Here is a 25,187-nt window from a genome sequence, read left to right as displayed (position 1 = left end):
GAATTTGCTACTTAAATAAGTGATTTAAAATCACTTATTTCAGTAAGTCCCCTGACTGATGTTCGCTCCCAAAGTTCATCTGCACCCTTTTTATTGGTTTTGTCAAGGATTTGTATAGTAAATATAAGACGTTTTGTGTTTAATAATTTTATAATCAAGTTTTAAATAAATCTTAATCATGTATTGGTTAATGAACGTTCATATTACTACATGTATAATTTTTATTTGTTTCAAAATAAAGTAAGATTCTGTCTTTTTATGTTTTGTTAAATAAATCTTTATCATATTAATTCTGACAACGTTTTTGTATTTAATAAATCTTAATCATATTTTGGTTGGTGCATTGATATTACACATACCAAGCTAAGTACATGTATATGCGGTATTTATATCAAAGTAATATACATGATATACATGTAAGTTAAAACAACAGTCATGATTTTCAAACACAAAACAATAATACAAAATTTAGCTGTGTATAAATACCTATTAGCAGTAATTTCATACATAATCAGAGCTCCAGATAAGAATTCACAAATTGGGGTTTTTACCCACCATTTTCTTATGTAATTGGGTGATTAAGTTTTTTATTGCATTATCAATTCAAATTCACCCCTTAAGTTAATATCAAATTGGGTTTTTCACCACCAAGCTCCTTAATGTATTGGGTTTTTACATCAACACAATATTGAATATTTAGGCAATATCAACCCCAGATGTTTTTTCCATCTTAAATATGTTTCTTTCTTTGTATACGTGCTAGCTATTTTATTTGGTTTATTCACTGAAGAGCAATTGTAGGTTTAATTTGTGTCCAGTTTCAAACCTTCTGCTAGTTTTGTATTTTCTCACAACTTATATAAACTGTAAAAAATGGATATGTGTTTTCACAGGCACTCATCTCAGAATTTTTTATCACTCATTTATAAACTGTAAAATGAAAAAAAATAGTATATAAACTCTAACTATACTTGAATGTTTTTGTTTTATTCAATTTACATAAATCTGGGTTAAGTGATCCCTTATTAGAACTTTTCCGATGCTTTCCAACTACATATCATGATTTGGCCTTTCACTTTTTCCAACTGAGTTTGTTTTTGACGAAACCCAGTGTTAATTAGCAATGTTCTCGTTAAGTTACGCAAACACGCCCGTGCGTTAGATGGACGCTTCCTAAAATCACTGACTGAGTCTTGTTATCATCATAACTTTCCCTCAGCTATTCAAAAGAAGCTGAAAACATGCTTCTATTCAATATTTTTACTGGACATTCACTTTCGTTTTAATTCAATGTATGTTATGATAAATCCCGAGCAATTCGAAAAAAATATGTCAAAATGACACACGCTAATTGGATAAACGCCAAGAAGATTGAAATGTTTTCAAAAACATGTGTACCTTTGGGCAAACGGAAAATTCCAGCAGGGACCCATTTCAGCTACTTGATGCAGGGATCTATTTTTAGAACAAAAGGACATTTCCAATTATAAATATTAGACAAATAGATTTACGCGACGACTAAACAGATAAGGGTAAATAACAAAAATGGTAGCCAATAAAAGGGTTGAGCACTCATGGTTTTGCCATATAATTGGGTTTTCCTTTGAACTAATTGGGTTCTTCAACCCTGCAATGGGCAATTGCATTGGGTTTTTTATCATTTGTATTGCGTGATCACGCAAATACGCAGCTTATCTTGAGCTCTGCATAATTAACATTAATAATTAAATTATCATTTGAAATTAATAAAAAAAAAAATATTTTCAATGTACATGATGTAGCAGGCCTCTACATTAACATTTTTTCTAACTTGTCCCTTCGGACAAGTGGCAAGAAAATCAACTTGTCCGAACTCTTAAATCACTTGTCCGAATTCATAATTGAAAATCTAACATATTGATGATTTATGCAATAATAACACTTGGGCTTTGATTGTACCTAATAAAAAGAGCATTTTGTAATGTTATATGAATACCACATCAAAATACATTTCATTATTTCAGAATGAAAGTTTTTTTGCAAGACTGTGTTCTCTGACTCAATGTCACTATCATTTGTCAATCATTAAATCATCATTTCTTCCCAAACCACTACGTTCCCCTATGGACCTATTCATTCTTTAGTAGTGGTATGGGTTAAACCAAGGATGTATATACACCTGGCCACCTTGAACATGTATATGAGTAAACCTTTTTAATTTATTGATGATGTCAAAACAAGCTTTTACAATTTATTTTGATTTGTATATACATTGATATATGATCATGAAGTACATACACATTTCACTAAAACATTGTAAAAAATCTGCCTTTTTAGATTTTATTTTTTTTTTTTCATCTTAAATTTTTATATCATAGATCTTATCAAATAAAACCTCTTTTAATGTATTGTTATGCATAAAAGCAAAATCAAATGAAACATACTTTAATTTAATATTTTAAAGTTTAGGTAAAACTCCATATGGAGGTGCTCCTAATTCAAGGAAGCTTATACTAAGAAGATACATTAACATTGGTTTTTTTCCCCTTACTTATATCCCCTGGTCAATGGCTGCCAGCATGTTCAAATACTCCACATCAGAGACATATTATACAAGTTTTATATGTCTCTGGCTCAATCAATGAATAATTATTTCATTTAGTATGATCAATAAAACAATCATTCATATTTTTGGGAATGTATAAGTCTTGAATTTGATATATTTTTATCTGACCTTGATTTTTCACTTGTCCCATCGGACAAGTAGTATGGTCAATCTACTTGCCCGACACCTGTGTCCACTTGTCCCGGACAATCGGACAAACGTTAATGTCGAGCCCTGTGTAGGAAAATATAAGTTATTTGGTTTAGTCATATTTATTTATAGTGGATTGGGAAACAAGTTTTGCAACTTAATTAATCCCTTTCCACTTTGCGGGTGGGAGTGCTGCCTTGTAGCGGCATTATCCTACTCTTTTTCGAAATCTACAAGGGTGTCTTTAATGTGCAAAAGATATGGCTCTCTCTTAACATGGGTCAGCCATTTATCGTCTCCTTCCGACGGACTATCATCGTTTCCTCAAGACCATACTCGCAGATGGTGTCAAGGGAGAGCCGAAAATTGAGTTCCTGAAATTTTCATCCCAAACAGGAATCGAACCAAGAACCTTTGTGTTAGTAGTCCGATGCACTAACCACGGCTCTCTTTTGGTATATACATGTGTACAATTACGTATAAGAAAATATCTAATAATTCAACTTGAATTTGAATAAAAGTTTGGCCTGAATGTATAGGGTGTGAATAGACGTTAGGGGCAAACATGCGAGGTGCAGGGTGCAAAAGTGTTTTGGATGCTAATATAACAACCCTGATACAGATGAGATTCAAAACTATGCAAGTTGTTTGGGTCATACATGTACTACCAAAACAAATATCTTCTACAGTAGATAATAATCTTTTACAGTAGCTCGTGCATGTACACATACATTTGTATATCTCATATAGGTGATTGTGTGCTTTAAGTAAATTTATGATAATTTAGAATAATACTGATGTATAAGTTTATGGTATCTATATATATCAGTTTATAATGTAATGGTGTTCATAGAATTTACTTATGATTTCTTGAAAATATAATTATTGAATTCAGAAACAGATGATTAGAAATAAATGGAAAAAATGATTTATCCTAAAATATTCCTTATTTGATCATGTTGATGAATCCGGGTCCGTTCGCGCCCATTCACGTTCGCACCCGATCACGTTCGCGCCCTTTCACTTTCGCACCCTACACGTTCGCGCCCAATTTTTATTGGTTTTGTGTTTGATAACTTTATAACCAAGTTTTGGCAATTGTATTCCTATTAGTATATTTGTTGTCATTCTCTCAAAATAAAGTGAGACAACATGTTTTTTTGTGTTGAATAAATCTTAATCATGTTTTGGATAGTGTAATGTTAAAATATTTTTAATCATTGTTTCTAAATAAAGTGAGATTCTGACAACCGAGATTTTTGGGTGGAATAAATATTAAATATTAATCAATTTTGTTTAGTGTATTGCTATAATTTTTAATTTAATTGTTTCAGATCAAAGGAGCCAATCTGTCAAAAAACAATTATCTTTTGTGTTTTTCATTTAAAATTTTCAATGTTTTACCAGAGACATACATATGTCTCTGGTTTTACTCATACGAAGCTAAATACATGCAGTATTTACATCAAGGCAATTTAAAACAACAATCATGATTAGGATTTTCTAATTATTCAACTAGAACTTGATTTTAAATTGGGTGCGAACGGACCTTGGGTGCGAAAGTGCGAGGTGCGAACATGTAGGGTGCGAAAGTGTATTGGGCGCGAACGGACCTGATACCCATGTCGATGGTCAAGTCCAAACACATCATTTTTTAACAATGTCTCCATGTATCTTGTATGTTTTGTTTTACAACACTACAAACTCCTCAGAGTCTGAATTGACCAGTTTTTGTGCTCGACCAGTAAAATCGAGCACACATTTTACTCGACTAGTCTCGACATTGTCTCGACTGTACTTAACTGTACTTAAGTGTACTCGACTAGGTCTCGACTTTACTTAATTAGTCTGATTCAGTACTTGATGATCTTTGTGTAGTCTGAAATGGTCTTGACCAAGGCTCGACCTGTCTCAACCTGTCTTGACTAGTCTCGACCTGTCTCGACTAGTCTCGACTCAGTCTCAACCAGTCTCGACTAGTCTTGACCTTCAAATTTAGTTTTGACTGGTGTAAATCAGCCCATCTAACTAAATTAAATATTGATCTTACAAAATTCAAGCTTATTAGGTAGTTTGATTTATTGCTGTGAAATGAAAGAATTTAATTTTACAATATGTAAAAAAAAAATTATTATAGAAAAATTCAGATAGGCATCTTTAATTTTTTTTATAACTTTTTCAAATCAACTTGGATTTTCATCAAACTATGCAGATATCTTAGATATATATCAAGCTTACTGAATCCCATTTCATTTAGTTTTTTGTTGTATTGCTGTAAAATTTAAGAATTAAAATAATCTTGGTATAAAAAGCTAGAATTTGCAATTCGGACAAAATAGAGATAGTACACTTTAATTTTTTTAATAACTTTTTCAAATCAACTTGGATTTTCATCAAACTATGCAGCTATCTTACATTTATATCAAGCTTACTGAATCCCATTTCATTTAGTTTTTTGTTGTATTGTTGTAAAATTTAAAAATTTAAATAATCTTGGTATAAAAAGCTAGGATTTGAAATTCGGACAAAATAGAGATAGTACACTTTAATTTTTTTAATAACTTTTTCAAATTAACTTGGATTTGCATCAAACTATGCAGCTATCTTACATATATATCAAGCTTACTAATACCCATTTCATTTAGTTTTTTGTTGTATTGCTGTAAAATTTAAGAATTAAAGTAATCTTGGTAAAAAAAAGCTAGGATTTGCAATTCGGACAAAATAGAGATAGTACACTTTAATTTTTTTAATAACTTTTTCAAATCAACTTGGATTTGCATCAAACTATGCAGCTATCTTACATATATATCAAGCTTATTGAATCCCATTTCATTTAGTTTTTTGTTGTATTGCTGTAAAATTTAAGAATTAAAGTAATCTTGGTAAAAAAAGCTAAGATTTGCAATTCGGACAAAATAGAGATAGTACACTTTAATTTTTTTAATAACTTTTTCAAATCAACTTGGATTTGCATCAAACTATGCAGCTATCTTACATATATATCAAGCTTACTGAATCCCATTTAATTTAGTTTTTTGTTGTATTGCTGTAAAATTTAAGAATTAAAGTAATCTTGGTAAAAAAAGCTAGGATTTGCAATTCGGACAAAATAGAGATAGTACACTTTAATTTTTTTAATAACTTTTTCAAATCAACTTGGATTTTCATCAAACTATGCAGCTATCTTAAATGTATACTAAGCTTACTAAATCCCAGGTCATTTTGTTTTTTGTTGTATTGCTGTCAAATTTAAGAATTAAATTAATCTAAGTCAAAAAAGCTAGAATTTGCAGTTCGAACAAAATAGAGATAGTACACTTTAATTTTTTTTATAACTTTTTCAAATCAACTTGGATTTTATTAAAACTGTAAAGCTACCTTGGTGATCTTACTAAATCCCAGGTTGTTATGAAGTTTTAAATTATTTTTTTGTCAAATTTAATGACATGACACTATACATGATTTAATTACATCAGTACACGTGAGTTTTACAGGTAAAAAGAAAGCCCTAACTTTTCTTAAACTCGTGTATTACTTATCTAGTGAATTAAAAGCCCTGCGATTTAGATTTAACAGGATGTTGCAACTTTGAATAAATGTTATTTAGAATTTAAAACTCTCTGGTAGATGTGATCTTTTTAATAAGTTTGCCCCAAGCAGAAGGTATTGCTTTATAAATCACCACAAATCAGAAGAACTATTTTAATAATTTTTATTGTTCAACCCTTTTTGATATATTTATATAGTGTATATATATATCAAAAGGAATAAAACATTAAAGGAATTATATTAATATTTTATATATACTTTTTCCCAAATTATGAGAAAAGATATATTTCTAATATCGTAGCTTTTTGACCTAGGTTAATTAAATTCTTAAATTTGACAGAAATACACCAAACAAAATAACAACCTATGATTCAGTAAGATCAATATATTGCAAAGATATTTGTAGAGTTTGATGAAAATCTAAGTTGATTTGAAAAAGTTATGAAAAAAATTAAAGTGTACCATCTCTATTTTGTCAAAACTGCAAATCCTAGCTTTTTTTTACCTAGATTAAATTAATTCTTAAATTTGACAGCAATACAACAAACTTTATAACAACCTGGGATTCAGTAAGAAGAATACATCACCAAGGTAGCTATATAGTTTCAATAAAATCCAAGTTGAATTTAAAAAGTTATAAAAAAAATTAAAGTGTACTATCTCTATTTTGTTCAGACGGCAAATTCTAGCTTTTTTGACCTAGATTAATTTAATTATTAAATTTGACAGCAATACAACAAAAAACAAAATTACCTGGGATTTAGTAAGCTTAGTATACATTTAAGATAGCTGCATAGTTTGATGCAAATCCAAGTTGATTTGAAAAAGTTATTAAAAAAATTAAAGTGTACTATCTCTATTTTGTCCGAATTGCAAATCCTAGCTTTTTATACCAAGATTACTTTATTTCTTAAATTTTACAGCAATACAACAAAAAACTAAATGAAATGGGATTCAGTAAGCTTGATATATATGTAAGATAGCTGCATAGTTTGATGAAAATTCAAGTTGATTTGAAAAAGTTATTAAAAAAATTAAAGTGTACTATCTCTATTTTGTTCGAATTGCAAATCCTAGCTTTTTTTACCAAAATTACTTTAATTCTTAAATTTTACAGCAATACAACAAAAAACTAAATGAGATGGGATTCAGTAAGCTTGATATAAATGTAAGATGTCTGCATAGTTTGATGAAAATCCAAGTTGATTTGAAAAAGTTATAAAAAAAATTAAATATGCCTATCTGAATTTTTCTACAATAATTTTTTTTTTACATATTGTAAAATTAAATTCTTTCATTTCACAGCAATAAATCAAACTACCTAATAAGCTTGAATTTTGTAAGATCAATATTTAATTTAGTTAGATGGGCTGATTTACACCAGTCAAAACTAAATTTGAAGGTCAAGACTAGTCGAGACAGGTCGAGACTGGTTGAGACTGAGTCGAGACTAGTCGAGACAGGTCGAGACTAGTCAAGACAGGTCGAGACAGGTCGAGCCTTGGTCAAGACCATTTCAGACTACACAAAGATCATCAAGTACTGAATCAGACTAATTAAGTAAAGTCGAGACCTAGTCGAGTACACTTAAGTACAGTTAAGTACAGTCGAGACAATGTCGAGACTAGTCGAGTAAAATGTGTGCTCGATTTTACTGGTCGAGCACAAAAACTGGTCAATTCAGACTCTGAGGAGTGTGTAGTGCAATATAAGCAGATATTTATGACACTAACCTCTTGACTAGCAGCACTTCTTGCTGATGTAGGTTGTCCATCTTCAGTCTGTTCTGGTGGTTTGCGTTTCTTTCTTTTCCTTGGAGTTGGTTTGTCTCCATCTTCTGTTGCAACAGGTGCTTTCTTCTTTTTAGGAGTAGTGACTGTTGATCCGGTCTCGCCATTTTCTGTAGCTTCGGTTGGTTTCTTTTTCTTTTTTCTTACTGGTCTTTTCTGGACATCAGACTCTTCTGATGCCTGTGTAACTGGTGGTAATTTCTTTTTCTTTGGAGGATTTTCATTGTCGGCCATTTTTGTATCCAATAAACAAAACAACTTCCGGTAACTTTCGATAACTCTTTTCGTTTCGGAATCCACCAGCAGTCTTCCTACAAAGCATAAAAGTTGCAGGATAATGTCAAAAAAGCATTCAGTTTTGTTTATTTGCCTTGGTAATTTATTATTATAAACTTCTTCTTACTTTGACAATTTGTAAGAATGTTATAACTTATTTCCATCTTTTTACAGGATAAAAAGCTTTCGCGATTAATGAAACAACTATGACAAATCGCCCGACTCTGAATTAAGGTTTGCCAACTCGCCCCACTCAAGACAAATAGATAAACCATGATGAATTTATTAGTGCCAACTCATCCCACTTATGAAAAAGGGTAAAATCCTGCTGAATTAAGGTCTGCCAACTCGCCCCACTCAAGACAAATAGATAAACCATGATGAATTTATTAGTGCCAACTCGCCCCACTTATGAAAAAAAGATACAATCCCGTTGTATATCTATGTCCCTGTCCCCTAGATGAAAACCATAGTGAAGTGGTATAAAGCTGTTACTGCTTTGAGTAACTGCTTCAATTATTTGGACTACTTCAATTGTATGAACAGGTTTCCTTTCGAAGTGTTATACAAATAACTAAGCTTACAAGTATAAAGTTATTCTCCAATAATAATACGATTGTCAAAAACGTTTTTGCAATTATATTTTAAGAATGTGAAACATCATTTAATTTTATAAAAAAAAATGGTAAAATATATTTTTTTTTTTTTTTTTGTATTCTGTGTAGACAAGTTTTCATTTAAGATCATTTAAGTGGGGCTAGTTGGTAGACCTGAAAATTGACATTGAAGTAGATTTTACCTTTTTTCAATAAGTGGGGCGAGTTCACAGGGGGAAATTAACGGGATTTAACCCTTTTCACAAGTGATGCGATTTTTTAAAAAGTGGGGCGAGCTGGTAAACCTGTTAGGGGCGAACTTTTTTTTAAAGTAGGGTGAGTTGGTGAAAAAGTGGGGCGATTTGGTGTGAGGCGTTTTGCCAGTGGGGCGATTTGTCCTGCTTCCCAATTACCTTAAGTTACCAACCTACATAATAAACTGTCAGGACCCTCGTTCAGTGACCATATATTTTGGTTATAAAAAGTCAAAATTTGGACTTTTCCTTAGTATATATATGTTTGTGTTTATCACATTCACAGTCATTTATATCAGCAACAGAGAGCCATATACATCATAAACTTGATTAAAATTGAGAATGGAAATGGGGAATGTGCCAAAGAGACAACAACCAGACCATAGAGCAGACAACAGCAGAAGGTCACCAACAGGTCTTCAATGCAACGAGAAATTCTCTCACCCGGAGGCGTCCTTCAGCTGGCCCCTTATTAAAAATTTAGCATATTTTTTATAAACTAAACCATTTTAAAGAGGTTATTTTAAATAGAAAATCTTGTTTTTTGCTGAAGAATAAATAAAATATGTTTCACGTTCAAATACATATTTCAAGTCTGGACTTCAGATATGTGTATCAAGACAACCCCGTTATTCCGACACACCTATATTACGACATACTTTTATTCAACAGTCTAATATATAAAGACAAGGGTTAATAGTATTGTTATAAGAATGCCGACTTGTAGAGTTTTATCAATGTTCCAGAAAAAAAGAACCAACATTTCAAAATTCCAAAACCAGAAAACTGAGCAGCTCATTGGTCGTCCTGAATATGCATGGCATTTTTGGCTACTTGATTTACCATTGTTTAAACAAAGGCAAAGTCAGTGACTTGCTATTGGGAAACCAAACAGGCCTAAATTGTAACTGTGATGCTAAATGTCCTCAGATCTGACGATCCTATGACAGTGTCATGGAAACTAAAACATGGAATATGGGAAAACATTTTTTTTCTGTCAACATGCATGTTCTTTCTAAATGAAACTATTCAATATAAAATGCTACTCCATATCTTAATTTAAGAAAAAAAACAATTTCTGAATATAAATTGCCAAAATGTGTGGATGATGCTTTAATAATTTGCGTCCATGTCTACTCCTTCTAAAATTGTAATAACTGTGTTTGGATACTAACATTAAAGTTTTAAAAGTACTTAGAAAAAGTCAAAAAATTTCGAGATTTTAAAACATGAAATTTTGAGTTCAAAGTCGAAATTTAGAGTTTAAAAAAAGTCTAAATTTTGAGTTTAAAAATGGTCGAAATTTTGAGTATAAAAATGGTTGAAATTTTTAGTTCAAAATAAGTTGAAATTTCGAGTTTGAAATAAGTTGAAATTTCGAGTTTAAAAAAGTCGAAGTTTTGAGTTCAAAGTGGAAATTTTGACTTTTTATAAAGTTGAAATTCCGAGTTTTATTAAAGTCGAAATTTAAGATTTTAAAAAGTCAAAATTTCAACATGTTCAAGTTTAAGTCAAAATTTCAAGTTAAAGTCAAAATTTTGAGATTTGAAATGTCAAAATTTCGACTTTGAAAAAAAAGTTTACTGCCAATTTCATTTTTTCTATGTGACGTCCCTAATTACGCTTCCCTAGAATAAAGAATAGAATAGAATATTTTTATTTCCCATTGAAATTACAGGGCCCATAAAGGGCATAAAATCAGATTTAATTGATTTACATAATCATGATAATTGGTAACAACAACAATAATACTGGCATATACATATATATTTGGAATATAAGCATTGGTCAGAATCAAGCAAAAGACCACATATATATTGAGAATAAAAGAATAATAAAATTACATTATATGCATTTGTTCTCAAATTATTTACTTGACTTAGTGTCAGTGTTCATACCTGATCTCCTTAATTCAAAACAGTCACAAATAAAACAACCCAGTTTTTCCATAAGAGTTACATTTTCTTGGGTCAAGAGAATAAATAGGGTATCTAGGGGCATCATACAGTCTTCAACATATGACAGGTGCCCTATCATATGTCCAGCTTTAACCTACCCTGAGATTTATAGATTACACAGAAACAATTTTGGATTAATGTTCAAAAGTATGAAAAATGATGAGTAAAAGGATTTTTAATGTATCCCTATATTTCATCTTTTACAGGAAATATATGTAGATCACCAATAGCAGAGGCTGTTTTTCTGAGGTTACTTCAAGAAAAAAAACAGGAGCAGAATGTAATGTATAATACATGTAATAGGCTATTTTCCAATTCCCGTAATTGACCCTGTAATAAGAGATCCCTTTATTAGTTGTCTCCCTTATGAGGGACATTAATTTTTATTTATAATGGAGAGCTATCAGAACGAGCAAATTTACCTGAGAGTAATGTGAGTAATCTTTAAGGTTTTCAAATCTTTTAATTACATTAATTTGTTGGTAATCTAAATACTTTTGACATCAGAAATTATTTTTCATGAAAAATTAGTTAAACCAATGATACATCACTTTCAATTCGTCATACTTTGCATTGGCAAAAGCCAATTTTGTCCAGTATGGAACCAGTCAATGATTGACAAAGGGAAGTAATTTGTTTAAAAAGTGTGTAATAACAGAATCAAATCAGTAATTGGCAAATGGACTTTTAAGAGGGCTAATAATGGGTGTTTTTGTTCACATTTTTAGCAAATTTATATTCCACTTAAATTTTGAAAAAAATATTGTCTCTGTTTTTCATGGAAATAAGGAGACTAGTGCTTTGAATTAATTTTAGCTAAAATTTATTTCCAGTTCTAATCGTCCATCACATTTAACATATATATTATGACACCATCATTTATAGTACCTTATGTAATTGTTGTTTCAAGTTATTCTTAAAAGCTCAGTATATTTCAGTGAATGTGAATAAATTATTCATTAACCATGTAAAAAGAAAAACAGGAAGAATATTCCAAAAAACTTTTTCAGTGTGAGAAGAATCTTGAGATGGTTTTGACCCAAATTTCACAGTTCAACAAATATATGAGCTGCGTCGGATAGAAATTGACCTTATGCAAGTTCATGTACACATGTACATGTATAAAGCCTTTGGTTGATTTTGGCACATTCAGGTGTGAAATAAAAGATGAACTTTGGCTTATTTTGCAGGGTTTTCATAACAACTTAATTTTCAAATAGTCACAGACTTTGCATAGAGATTATATCAATTGCCAACCTGAAATAAGTTAATATATAACATGTATTTGTTTTTTTCAATGGTCGGGTTGTTGTCTCTTTGGCACATTCCCCATTTCCATTCTCAATTTTATTGATATTCATTTGCCTAAGGTCGATTTCTATCTGACACAGCTCATATAAAAGTGATAGTGTGATTAAAGCATGGTGTCATATGTACACATTTTCTTGCTTTGGTGTATTTGTAGTGGGTAGTTGATAATTCAACTATCGGAGGCATTGGTAAAAATCCTAACCAACATATAATTGCTTATCTGAAAATTTAGTATGAATTACAGAGAATAAGCGTCAGGCTAGAATGGTGAGAAAAGCAGAAATGATAATAATTATCTATGTATTATTTTAGTGGGATGTTGATAGTGCCGCTATGGGAGACTGGCATCTTGGACTGGGACCAAATGAACGTACAGTTGTCACATTGAAGAAATTTGGAATAACAGATTACAATCATATAGTTCGACAGGTATAAATTAAAATAAAACACTTGAGTACTTTTTTTGTGGTAGATAAGGGATATAAGCAATTAATACTGGTAATTCAACTTTTGAAGTCTGATGATGATATATATATATATATATATATATATATATATATATATATATATATATATATATATATATATATATATATATATAAAAAAAAAAAGTATTAACACCTTAGGCCAAATAAAAATATATGTGTGGTTCCAGTAACTCTACCGTCCCTACTTTTTCGGCTTAAAAATAGCCTACCCTAAAGATTTTATTGTCATTTTATATAAGCACTGTTAAAGTAATGTAAACAGACTTGAACACAAGCTGGATGAAATCAAATACAATTTAATGTTCTCTGAAAATCCTCCAGATATATACTGTTGTTGTGAAACATTTTTCGACAGTAACACCCAGGATAATTTTATACAAATTCCTGGGTTTATTTTAAACAGAAAAGATAGACTATCACGAGGTGGAGGTGGTTTGGTTGCTTATTTTTCAGAAAAAGTAACATTTAATAGAAAAACTGAATTTGAAATAAGTAACATTGAAACAATGTGGTTTGAAATTAAACCAGTTCACAAAAAAACATTTTTATTATGTTCAGTATACTGACCTCCTAGTCCACTAATTTATTGGATTGATGAATTTGAAAAAGAAATTACAACTGCCATCAATCATAATTCAGATATTATTTTAGTTGGTGATTTTAATATAGATTTTTTAAAACCTAATAAACAACCACAAAAATGGCTAAGTTTATTAGAAACCTACAATCTCAACCAGATAATATATGAGGCAACAAGAGTTACACCTGATTCTAGTACACTAATTGATCATGTTTATGTCACCAATAAAGATTTGATACTAGAATCACATGTTGCTAAATTTTCAATAAGTGATCATTATCCAGTTTGTTTAACTAGAAAAGAAAAACATTCCACTTATATCAAAAAAGATATTCATACTACCATTTCTTACAGAAATTTTAAAAAATTCAATGAGACAAATTTTCAAAGTGACTTAGCTATTGCACCTTTTGATAGAATTGAACATGAAAGTCACCCAAATACATGTATTCAGATGTGGTATGACATATTTAATGCAGTTTTAGATAAACATGCACCAATTGTTACTAAAAGAGTAAAAAGAGACAGACAACCTGAATGGTTCAATAATGAAATTGCATATGCCAGAAAAATGAGAGAGAAATACCATAAATTAGGAATGTGGTCTGAGTTCAAATTTTGGCGAAACAGGACAAAACACATAATCGATGAATCAAAAAGAAATTTTTATTCAAAGATGGTAAAAGATTCAAAAGCTTCTAAAGATTTGTGGAAATGTATTCACAGTCTTAACCCATCCCAACAAGAAAAGCCATATAAACTTTTAAATGAAGATGGTGTTAAAACTAATAATGTCAGTGACATTTGTAATGTTTTTAATAAGTTTTTTACATCTTGTGTTGAAAACCTGAGAACTGACAGATGTATGAGCAAAACTCATGATTATGCAAAATTAAATCAATTTGTACAAAAGAAATTTACTAAGTCAGAACAAGTAAAATTTTCAATTCCAGCAGTCACAATAAATGGTCTATTTAATGAGATGATCAAACTTGACATTAATAAATCCACCGGATCTGATAACATAGGACCAAAAATTTTAAAATTGAGTGCTCCTTTCATAACGTCATCTTTAACTTACATTTTTAACAGAATAATAGATACAAGTACATTACCCAGTGTTCTAAAGAATGCAAGAGTAACCCCTGTTTTTAAAGCTGGTGAAAAATTCATGGCAACAAATTATAGACCAATTTCTGTACTTCCCGTGTTATCAAAACTTTTAGAAAAGCATGTTTCAAAACATTTGTATGACTACCTAAAAAGATTAGATCTTTTACACCCAGCACAGTCTGTGTTTCGACAAGAACACTCTTGCCAAACTGCCCTTATCAATATCATAGATAAATGGATACAGGATATGAATGATGGTGATATCAACTTAGCAGTCCTGTTGGATTTTAAGAAAGCTTTTGATGTAGTAGATCATGATATTCTCTGTAAAAAACTTGAAATTTATGGATTTGATAATACTGCTGTTTCGTTTTTTAAATCATATTTGAATGAAAGATCTCAACAAGTACAAATTGGTAATGCTCATTCTGAAAAACTTTATATCAAGTATGGTGTCCCCCAAGGCTCCATATTAGGCCCCCTTCTGTTTATATTATACATAAACGACCTTCCTATTTATATGAAAAATTGTTGCACTGATTTATATGCCGATGATTCAACTTTACATCTTTCTGGTAATTGTTATCAAACTCTACAGTCAAAGGTACAAGAAGATTTACATGGTGTAGAGGAATGGTGCAATGATAACAATATGTTCATCAATAAAAATAAAACAAAATATATGATTATTGGAATGAAACAAAGAGCAATGCCACATTACAATGAGAGTTGTTTAACTATTAACAATCAAGTGATACAATCTTCCACATGCGAAAGTCTTTTAGGCATTAAAATTGACCCCTGCCTCACATGGACAAACCAAATTGATGTGATCTGCTCAAAAATATCATCTAGACTATATCTACTATTAAAGATTAAAAAATTTCTAAATCTAGACTGCAGAAAATTATTCTATAATGGTTATATCTTGCCACTAATTGATTATTGTTGTATAGTGTGGAGTAGTTGTAGCAGTGAGGGTTTAAAAAGGATATTAAAATTACAAAAGAGGGCTGCTAGATTAAAACTAGAAACAGACCCATTCGCTCCTTCTGCACCCTTATTCAAACACTTAAACTGGATGACAGTTGAACAGAGAATAAAATATCATAAGTTAGTGATGACATTTAAGTGCATTAAATGTGATGCCCCATCATATCTTACTAACAAGTTTCATTATGTTTCAGACGGAAATCCATGCCCCTTGAGAAATGCTGTTCAAGGAAACCTCATACTCCCTAAACCAAAAACAGAATTGTTCAAAAAATCTTTTATGTATTCTGGACCATTCTTGTGGAATAATTTGCCAATACCGTTAAGAAATATTACAAATGTTAATTCTTTCAAACACAAAATAACAGATCATTTATTGAAATCAACCTAGCTGTATCAATAATATAAAAAAACTGATCATGTCATCATGTTTATTTTTTTCATCACATTTTATCAAGTTGTATTGAACATTATTATCATACTTGACTTTTTATACTAATGTATGCAATGTATATGTTTGCATTTTGTTTGATTTCTCATGTCGAGGGCCTCAGGGAAGATTAGCTATATAGCTAACTGTGTAACCCTCTTAAAATAAAGTATTGTTGTTGTTGTTGTTGTAAAGTCAGAATGTTGCTCCCATAGACTCAATGTAAAAAAAAAACATTAAATAAAAAAAATCCCTACCTACCTACCCTAACTTTTTTTTACATGTAACTGGAACCACACATACTTTTTTATTTGGCCTTATGTTTGTGGCATAACATCGTGGCCACAAATTAATTGTTTTCTGTTTAGTATTAAATTTATATATTAAGATCCATTTTGTTACATCTTGTGATCAACTTTATTTGGCAATCGCCAATGGTAGTCAGCAGGGTTAAAGAACATCAGTTGTTCAACCTGTTAGTCAAATGCGTTTTGTTAAAATATATTTCTTCACTTTTTTGGTCTTTTGGAAAATGTTCTTTGTGCTGTATTTAGACCCTTCTACAAAGAAATTTGTTTTACATGCACACATATAAAAATTGCGGTTTTTATCCAACGCAATCATAGGTTTGAAAGTAGTTTTCAATTTAGACTTGTATACATATATATATATATATATATAGGGAAAACACTAAGGTTGATTGAACCAATTGATCACTTTATTGATACACCCATACATACACTAGGTACAATGAAAAAAAGTTAATAGATATAGGAAGATGTGGTGTGAGTGCCAATAAGACAACTCTCCATCCAAATAACAATTTAAAAAAAAGTAAACCATTATAGGTCAATGTACGGCCTTCAACACGGAGCCTTGGCTATCACCGAACAACAAGCTATAAAGGGCCCAAAAATTACTAGTGTAAAACCATTCAACACATTCAAACGGGAAAACCAACGGTCATTTTTGCTTATATTTTTTAAACAAACCGGTTCATGAAAGATAAAATATAGAATAGTAATAAACAACACACATGCTACAGAACTGCTTATACAACTGAAACGATCCATTGATTTATTTTAACCAAAAAATTGTTTAACTCTTTAAATAGTCCAATCATAATTTTCTATTTTTTGCAGGAGTATCATATATTTTATTATCTATTTGTAGATAAAGCAAGAAGATTTTGAAATATTTGATTATATATTTGGTATGGACCACCAGAATATGAGGTAATTAATTTCGTAGCATGTAGGATAGAAATGTACAGGACTAAAAGTCAACAGAAAAAAAATCAGTAGACAAAAAGTTACTGTTTAGTGTTGGATCACACTTTCTTTGATAAGCATCAAAGTTTGCCTGCATCTTGAATTTCCCATGATAGAAAACAGGCATTGTCTCTTTGACATATTCCCAATTTCAATTCTCAATTTTATTCTTAGGGAGTTTAAATGGCATACAGCAACACATGGGATATTACTGTTTTGATTAGGGGGGATATTTCAAAGGGATATGTTTTGCTAAAATTAAAACTTGTATTTGAATTTTCCAAAAGATTATTTGTATGCAGTATTTCCTGAAAGAGCTATAATTATTATTATACCTGACATATATATTATTATACATGATAAATAATTCAATTGAATAACACATTATCTCACAACATTGAATCATTCTTCTGAATTTCAAAATGGCAAGGCCCATGAAATGTATACATGTAGTTCATTAAGGGTCCTTTTCAGGGCCATCACTATTTTACAATAATAGTCTACCTTTGTTGTCACAGGCACTTGTCTCAGAAAAAAAATTTCCTACATACCTTAATATAACACAAGGTACTTAACTAAATTTTTGAAAAATGACACCCAGTCCCGAATTCCCGTTATTTTTCGATTTCTCGGTTGTCAAACCTACTTAAACTTAATATGCCGTAAATCTAAATTGATTTATCTACACAATGGTATATGACACGACTATCATTGTTGTCAGGATAATTAGTAGCAGGTCTCAGAAGTCGGTCAACGGGATTTGTTTTGCATTCGTCTCAAACTTTGGCAACACCCAGCCCGCAGTGATTGAATTATTATAAAAATTATTAAAATAAAAACTGTCAGCTTCCCTCTGACTATAAATTATTATCTTTATTGTAAATTCTTTACAGATTATGTGAAACAAACCCAAGTAAGTGTTTTTTGAGGTCTGTCGAATGTGTCAGGAGTTTCTAATTTTAGAACTCAGATTTTCCCATTTTATTGACATCATTCAGACTCTCTCTGGACTTTACATAAGATATTGAGATAACTCCAAAAGGTTTGAAAAGCGAGAAATTTTGAAGTATCATGGAACTGAATGAAAAGATGTATTTAGGTTGCATTTCTGTAAATATTGACAATGCAATTTCCCATAGGAACTCCTTTTACGGCTAAAACTGTACCACTTTTACTATGTAGTTTTGAAAAAAATCTTATCCTAGAATTGAAAGTTCATATGCACCACATTTTTTTTCAAAGGTCAAAATATAGGGCTGTGCGGCATATTTTCAACGTTTATATGCCCTGAACTTCTCAGAGTTTAAACTTACACTAATTTTCTTAACTACCCCTACCTCGAATGAAAGGTTACCACAGATTTCAATGTAAACACTATGCACGTGTTTATTTACTGGTAACATTCCCAAGTTCTGTCTCTGCGATATGGAACACAGAGAGCATAACTGGGAACCAGTATGTAAACAAAATCAATTTTCTATGAATATTCAATTACTCCCCAAAAGAGGCGTGTTTTGAGAAACAGCTGTATTTACAAAGTGCAACCTATACAGACATTTATTCAAATAGAAAACTCTCTAAAATCAGTTTTTCTCACATTAATACTCATTTATCAGAATTAAAGTCTTAAAGAAATCACTGTGTATACTCTAAATTTTTCTTTACTATACATTGTATACCCCCTCCCCTGTTTCAATTTTTTAAAGAATTTGAAATCAAAACTTTAATTATTGCCAGCTTACCCTATTTGTATATTTTCTGATAAAAAATGCCTAGAACCTGTTAAAAACTGTTTTGATAACATATTGAAAGCATATCAGAATATCATAAATGTAATGTTTAGCAGTCAATCATTACAACATTCAAGATTATATAAAGTATCCAATCCAGCCTCTATCTCCAGTCCACATCTTACTGTATGCCTATTTGTCAATTGAAGGACACATTTTCTGCCTCAAATGGTCAATTTAGAATTCTTGTCACAACAGTATCATCTGTAACCATATATCTGACACAATTTAGCTACTATATATACTAGAAGTGTTCAAACAAAGCCATATTTGCAATAGTTGTATGTATGCAGATACCAGTCTGAGATATAAATTCACTTAAAATGTTGTAGAGATGACTGCTAACATCTGATTTTTGCATAACTTCCAAGCATAGTTATTGTTTTCTATATCAAGAACTTTAAAATCATAAAATCATAGCATTTACAAGTTAAATTATTTGTTTTATGACACAGGGGGTAGGCAATTTTCTATGTTTTTTGCCCCTGGGGCCTCAAATTTCCTAAATCATTCTGCTGTTTCTAGCAATTTGGAATATTTAGTACATATTCAGGATAGAACACACTATTGTAAGTTTTCTTGAGATATTTTTGTTTTTCTAGCTTGTATTTATTATGCCGTGGTGACAAAAAAGCAGATTTAGGTGTTGCTGCTTACTTTTGGGTTATCGAAAGGACACAAATACCCCATAAATAATATTCAGGAAGGATCTATGAGTTTCAATGACTGCGAAGAGTTAATATAAGCGCTTCTTAACAATTTAACTTACAAATATGCAAATATTATGATTTAATTTTGTATCCAGGACTTTGAGTAAACTTTGCATACTGTAAACTGTGAATTTATGCTGAGTCATCATATTTAAGGCCCAGGATTCTATCAATCTTCATTAAATATTTATAAAACTTCTTATTTGAGTTAATTTCTTTAAAATCTGTGAAATAAAGCAAATTTGGTTAAATTCTGAATGTTCCCCTTTTTCACCCTATATAGGTTGCATTTCTGTAAATATTGACAATGCAATTTCCCATAGGAACTCCTTTTACGGCTAAAACTGTACCACTTTTACTATGAAGTTTTGAAAAAAATCTTATCCTAGAATTGAAAGTTCATATGCACCACATTTTTTTTCAAAGGTCAAAATATAGGGCTGTGCGGCATATTTTCAACGTTTATATGCCCTGAACTTCTCAGAGTTTAAACTTACACTAATTTTCTTAACTACCCCTACCTCGAATGAAAGGTTACCACAGATTTCAATGTAAACACTATGCACGTGTTTATTTACTGGTAACATTCCCAAGTTCTGTCTCTGCGATATGGAACACAGAGAGCATAACTGGGAACCAGTATGTAAACAAAATCAATTTTCTATGAATATTCAATTACTCCCCAAAAGAGGCGTGTTTTGAGAAACAGCTGTATTTACAAAGTGCAACCTATAGCTAATAATGCTATTTGTTCATGGTATGTATATTTCCAATAACATTTTGATATCATTTTGAGTAGGGAAAACAAAACAAAAACATATGTCAATCCTTATTTGAATGGTAAATTGACATTTTTAAAATCCTAAACTTGCAGAACCCCTTGTATTTTTGAAAATATTCATCAATAGTCAATTTTTGTAATAGTTTGTCATTTGAAAAATGACCATCTGCTATACCGGAGCAGGAATGGACAGTAATCCCACCTATATTCAAGGAAGCCACTCCCATTGTTCCTGTGACTGCGACCGTTTCCCCCCCTTTTTTTTTAGTTCTTGTTCTATAGTACAGACCAATTGGCTCTTCCCCGTTCCACTTTGACCCAGAAGCAAAAGGTTATGACCATTTTTTACCTCATTCAATGCTATAAGCTGTTTGACATTCATTTTGTTATGAAACACACGTGTACACAATGACACTAATGTAGAGTTATAAATTGACCAAAATTTCCCACATTTATTTTTAGCCAGACGATTGACCAATGAGAAACCAGTATAAAATTACATGCAGACTGGGTGTTGCCAAAGTTTGAGACGAATGCGAAAAAAATCCCGTTGACCGACTTCTGAGACCTGCTACTAATGATCCCGACAACAATGAAAGTCGTGTCATATACCATTGTGTAGATAAATCAATTTAAATTTACGGCATATTAAGTTTAAGTAGGTTTGACAACCGAGAAATCGAAAAATAACGGGAATTCGGGACTGGGTGTCATTTTTCAAAAAATTTAGTTAAGTACCTTGTGTTATATTAAGGTATATAGGAAATTTTTTTTCTGAGACAAGTGCCTGTGTTTGTTGTGCATACTAGAAATTCAAAATATTTTTTTATGTAAGTGTTTTGTCAATATTTGCATTGCTCATCTGTTACTACTTATAAAACAATGGTTGCTCCTGCTAAGTTATAAATATCCAAAATGTATCAACTCTGAAAAGTTTTGATGCCCCCCTGCAACAGAACTGAAGAGTATTAAGATTTACACTTGCCTGTCTGAAGGTTTGGACAAAGGGTTATCAATGTTGAGACTGATATTGTAAAATACAGCATTTGTGTCCAATTTTTCATAATTACATTAGATGTATGTTTCATTATAATACTTTATTCTGATTGGCTGACTTCCGCGCTTCATACAAAATATACTTCGGACAACGCTTTTACATCCCAATAAATTTACAAAAAGAAGCATTCAATTCTTAAATAAATGCAGTCAATAATTTCTTAATTTACTATTGTTCAAATATATTATGTTAGCTGTTATGTACAACAAATGTATTAATCTGGTGGGTTGGAACATTGATTATGTATATTTTTGAACCATGTCCACATGGTCATTTTTCCAAATAGTTTTAAAAAGACAAACAATAGTCCATAGTCGAAAGGACTAGACAACACCATGGCAAATTGTCATGTTGATTTAAAAAAATTATGTATGTCTTATTTATCTATAAGGCTGAAGGTCCTTTAAATTGAAAAGGTATGCAATATTGATGTAATGAAATTAATGAATTTGTCTTTTTAAACCAAATTTATTATTCATTTGTGTTAAGTATTGATTGTAGTCATTTTTTTTGTAAAAAAAATGTAAAAATAATTCAAAAAATATAAAAATTAGAATGGGCATAAAAATGGGAGATAACTCTACAAAATAAAATTAGATTAACTTCAATTTTTACAGACATGTCTTTAAATATATATTGATTACTTTCTCTGTTTAAAATGAAGGGCTTCATAACTGAAATAAATGCCATATTTACCCAAAAGAGTTTTATACATCATTCTTTAAATTGATACTGTCTGATAAGTAATTAAATGAAATAAAAAGGGGGGTGTTCATCAAGACAAATTAGGTAACATAAATACAGAATGTCACTGGTCAAAGATATATAATATTATAATATATGTCTCTGGCTATAGTCTGGCATTATCATTGTGATGAAGAGAAAATTCCATTTTTCATGGTTTGTCATTTAGGTCATTTAGCTATGTATTATAATAGCTATTATAATCCACTATTATAGTTAGGCTATTTGTTTTAGAAATCAGTAATCAGATTTACCTACGACTATTATGTTACATGTAGTATAAAGTTTAAAATTTTTTTTAATTTTTTCGTTGCTTTAATTTCATGACATTTCACCAATTAAATATATAATTTTATGAATACATCATGGAGTTTTATGAAGCTTTCATTATCAAGTGATATTTATACATTAGAATCCAAATACTATTTTAGGGTGTCTTGTGTTGTTAGGTTGCTATCATTTTATTATCTTTAAGTCAGAATAAGAATATATTTGACCTCCTCAAACAGTATAATAAGGATAAATGCATCTTAAACATGGCTAAATATGTAACATTTGTTTTTTAGTGACTTAGATGGTATAAAGCCTAAGAACTGTCATGCTAAAACAGTACTGCTTGGTGAATATGATCCAAAGAAAGAACTTATTATTGTTGATCCATATTTTGTAAGTACAATGTACTGTGGATTCATTATTATTCGTTGGATAAAAAATTTTCGTGGGTTTCTTGAGTACAGGTTAACCACGAATTCAAATGTTTAACGAAACACAAATTTTGTATAGGTTTTGCATGCCGAGATTGGCAAAACCACTAGAGCAAATATCCACAAAAATGTGAGTTTTCCCCAATCCACGAAAATTAATACTCACAAAAATAAATGAATCCACAGTATTAGATGAAAAGGCAACAAAAAAACAGGAGAATCAGAAGAAGAGTTTTGACAATAATCTGTCCTATTATATGTACTAAAAGAGGGGCGAAAGATACCAGAGGGACAGTCAAACTCATGGATTGAAAATAAACTGACAATGCCATGGCTAAAAATAAAATGTAAAACAGTTTTTAGCTGTTATACAACTTTTGCTACAATTCTGTGTACACTACTAAGTAATTTGAAAGATAAAAACTGAGAAGAAAGAATTAAAAAAAAAGGCTTACAAAGTATGAACATAATTTGAATTACCATGGGCGCCAATCTTAAAGGAACTTGCTAGGAATTCACAACCATGCCATTAAACAGACCAACTACTGCAGACGATCCAACAATTATATAGAGTCACCAAATAATTTACAACAAGGGAGCATTTTTTGACAATTTTATTATCCATAGCGGCGACCATAATCTTCCTATTGTTGCTGACGCGCTAGGAAGTAGTAACCTCCAACAATGGCCAGGTTGGAAGAGAAGCCTTGCGAAGTGGTAGGAACCATGGGAAGTTCGTCCAATTAGATACCAAGCCTTTAGAACAATTTCATGTAGAATGAAATTCAAAACAGTGTGGCTGTGGCCATTGATTGACACATTAAATTCATCCATTGACTGGAACAATTTACGTGAATGTTTGTCTGTAACGACCACTGTTCACGACGTACCTACGATAGACATTTAAACTGTGGGGTCACCAAAGGTTTCTTAACGCCTTTAATTATAAAATAATTCGAAAAATTAATCAGGAATAACCTTTATGTTTTGATTTATATAATTGATATAAATCAAAACATCGTGTTATTTCTGATTAATTTTTCGAATTACTTTATTAAGGTGTTGAGAACCTTTGGTGACCCCATAGTTTAAGTGTCTTTAAAAAGTACATAGTGAGCAGTGGTCGTTACATACAAACGTTCACCTAAATTGTCCCAGTCAATGGATGAATTTAATGTGTCAATCAATGGCCACAGCCACACTGTTTTGAATTTCATTCTATCATATAATAGTAAAACGAACTCAAGTTACATTGTAAACAAACTTTAATTTTCTATATTTATCTTATCTATTTATAACTCTGTATTGCTACTTTCACTTTTCATTGTTTCTCTCACCATGACGACGTCAAATTCAATGCACCACTTTGAGTACTTCAGGGATTAATTTCTGTATAAAAATTGTCCTGATGAAGCCTGCCTTGCAGGCGAAACATGTAGACCATAGCAAATAAAATTGCAGACCATTCGAAGTGTTTTCAATTTTGGTTATTATAATTTGAATTTATACAAAAAAAGTAAAATAACAAAAATACTGAACTCCTCTGAAAATTCAGATCAGAAAGTCCCTAATAAAATGACAAAAAAAAGCTTAAACATCAAAGGAGTGGATAACAAAACTGTAATATTCCTGACTTGATGTGTATGTGTACATACTTTTCATTGTATATCTGTTGCTTTGAATACATTTGAATTTAGTAAATTAGGGGGGGGGGTAAACATATAAAAAGAAAAACAACACATGACTCTTCAGGGAAATAAACAAACATACAAAAAGAAAAACAACACATGGTCTTGTTAGTTTATGAACAATGAATTTTATTTATATATTTCTATTTTCAGGGCAATGATATGAAGGATTTTGATAAAGTTTATTTCTATTTTCAGGGCAATGATATAAAGGATTTTGATAAAGTTTATTTCTATTTTCAGGGCAATGATATGAAGGATTTTGATAAAGTTTATGAACAGTGTTGTCGATGCTGTGAAGGATTTTTTAATGCTGTAACTGGATCCTAACAAACTATCATACAATAGACTTAGTTACTTTATACAT

At 30.8% G+C, this 25,187-nt stretch overlaps 2 protein-coding genes across 2 annotated transcripts in view; one reads left to right on the top strand and one right to left on the bottom strand.

Annotated features, from left to right (window-relative positions):
• LOC143082545 (transmembrane protein 237A-like) overlaps nucleotides 1–8,344 on the bottom strand; it is a 15,339-nt gene extending 6,995 nt beyond the window's left edge. Inside the window, exon 1 of the mRNA XM_076258263.1 lies at nucleotides 8,020–8,344. Coding sequence (XP_076114378.1) covers nucleotides 8,020–8,310 — 291 coding nt within the window. The 5' untranslated portion in view covers nucleotides 8,311–8,344. The remainder of the gene's footprint in view (nucleotides 1–8,019) is intronic.
• On the top strand, nucleotides 8,337–25,187 carry LOC143082547 (low molecular weight phosphotyrosine protein phosphatase-like). Its single transcript, XM_076258264.1, has 6 exons — nucleotides 8,337–8,450; nucleotides 11,367–11,440; nucleotides 12,784–12,900; nucleotides 17,249–17,310; nucleotides 22,995–23,094; nucleotides 25,064–25,187. The coding sequence occupies exons 1-6, from the start codon at nucleotides 8,414–8,416 to the stop codon at nucleotides 25,148–25,150; spliced, it is 477 nt and encodes a 158-aa protein (XP_076114379.1). The 5' UTR covers nucleotides 8,337–8,413; the 3' UTR covers nucleotides 25,151–25,187.

Source organism: Mytilus galloprovincialis, chromosome 7, assembly GCF_965363235.1.
Source record: "Mytilus galloprovincialis chromosome 7, xbMytGall1.hap1.1, whole genome shotgun sequence".
In the NCBI taxonomy this organism is placed as follows: domain Eukaryota; kingdom Metazoa; phylum Mollusca; class Bivalvia; order Mytilida; family Mytilidae; genus Mytilus; species Mytilus galloprovincialis.
Note: the sequence above shows the minus strand (reverse complement) of the source record. Positions and strands in the feature narration are given on the sequence as shown.

Coding starts and splice junctions, on each gene's coding strand:
- LOC143082547 (XM_076258264.1), top strand. CDS start 8,414: ATGTCAAAAAAGCATTCAGTTTTGTTTATTTGCCTTG. Junction 8,451..11,366: donor AGTTTTGTTTATTTGCCTTG/GTAATTTATTAT, acceptor CATCTTTTACAG/GAAATATATGTAGATCACCA. Junction 11,441..12,783: donor AAAAAAAACAGGAGCAGAAT/GTAATGTATAAT, acceptor GTATTATTTTAG/TGGGATGTTGATAGTGCCGC.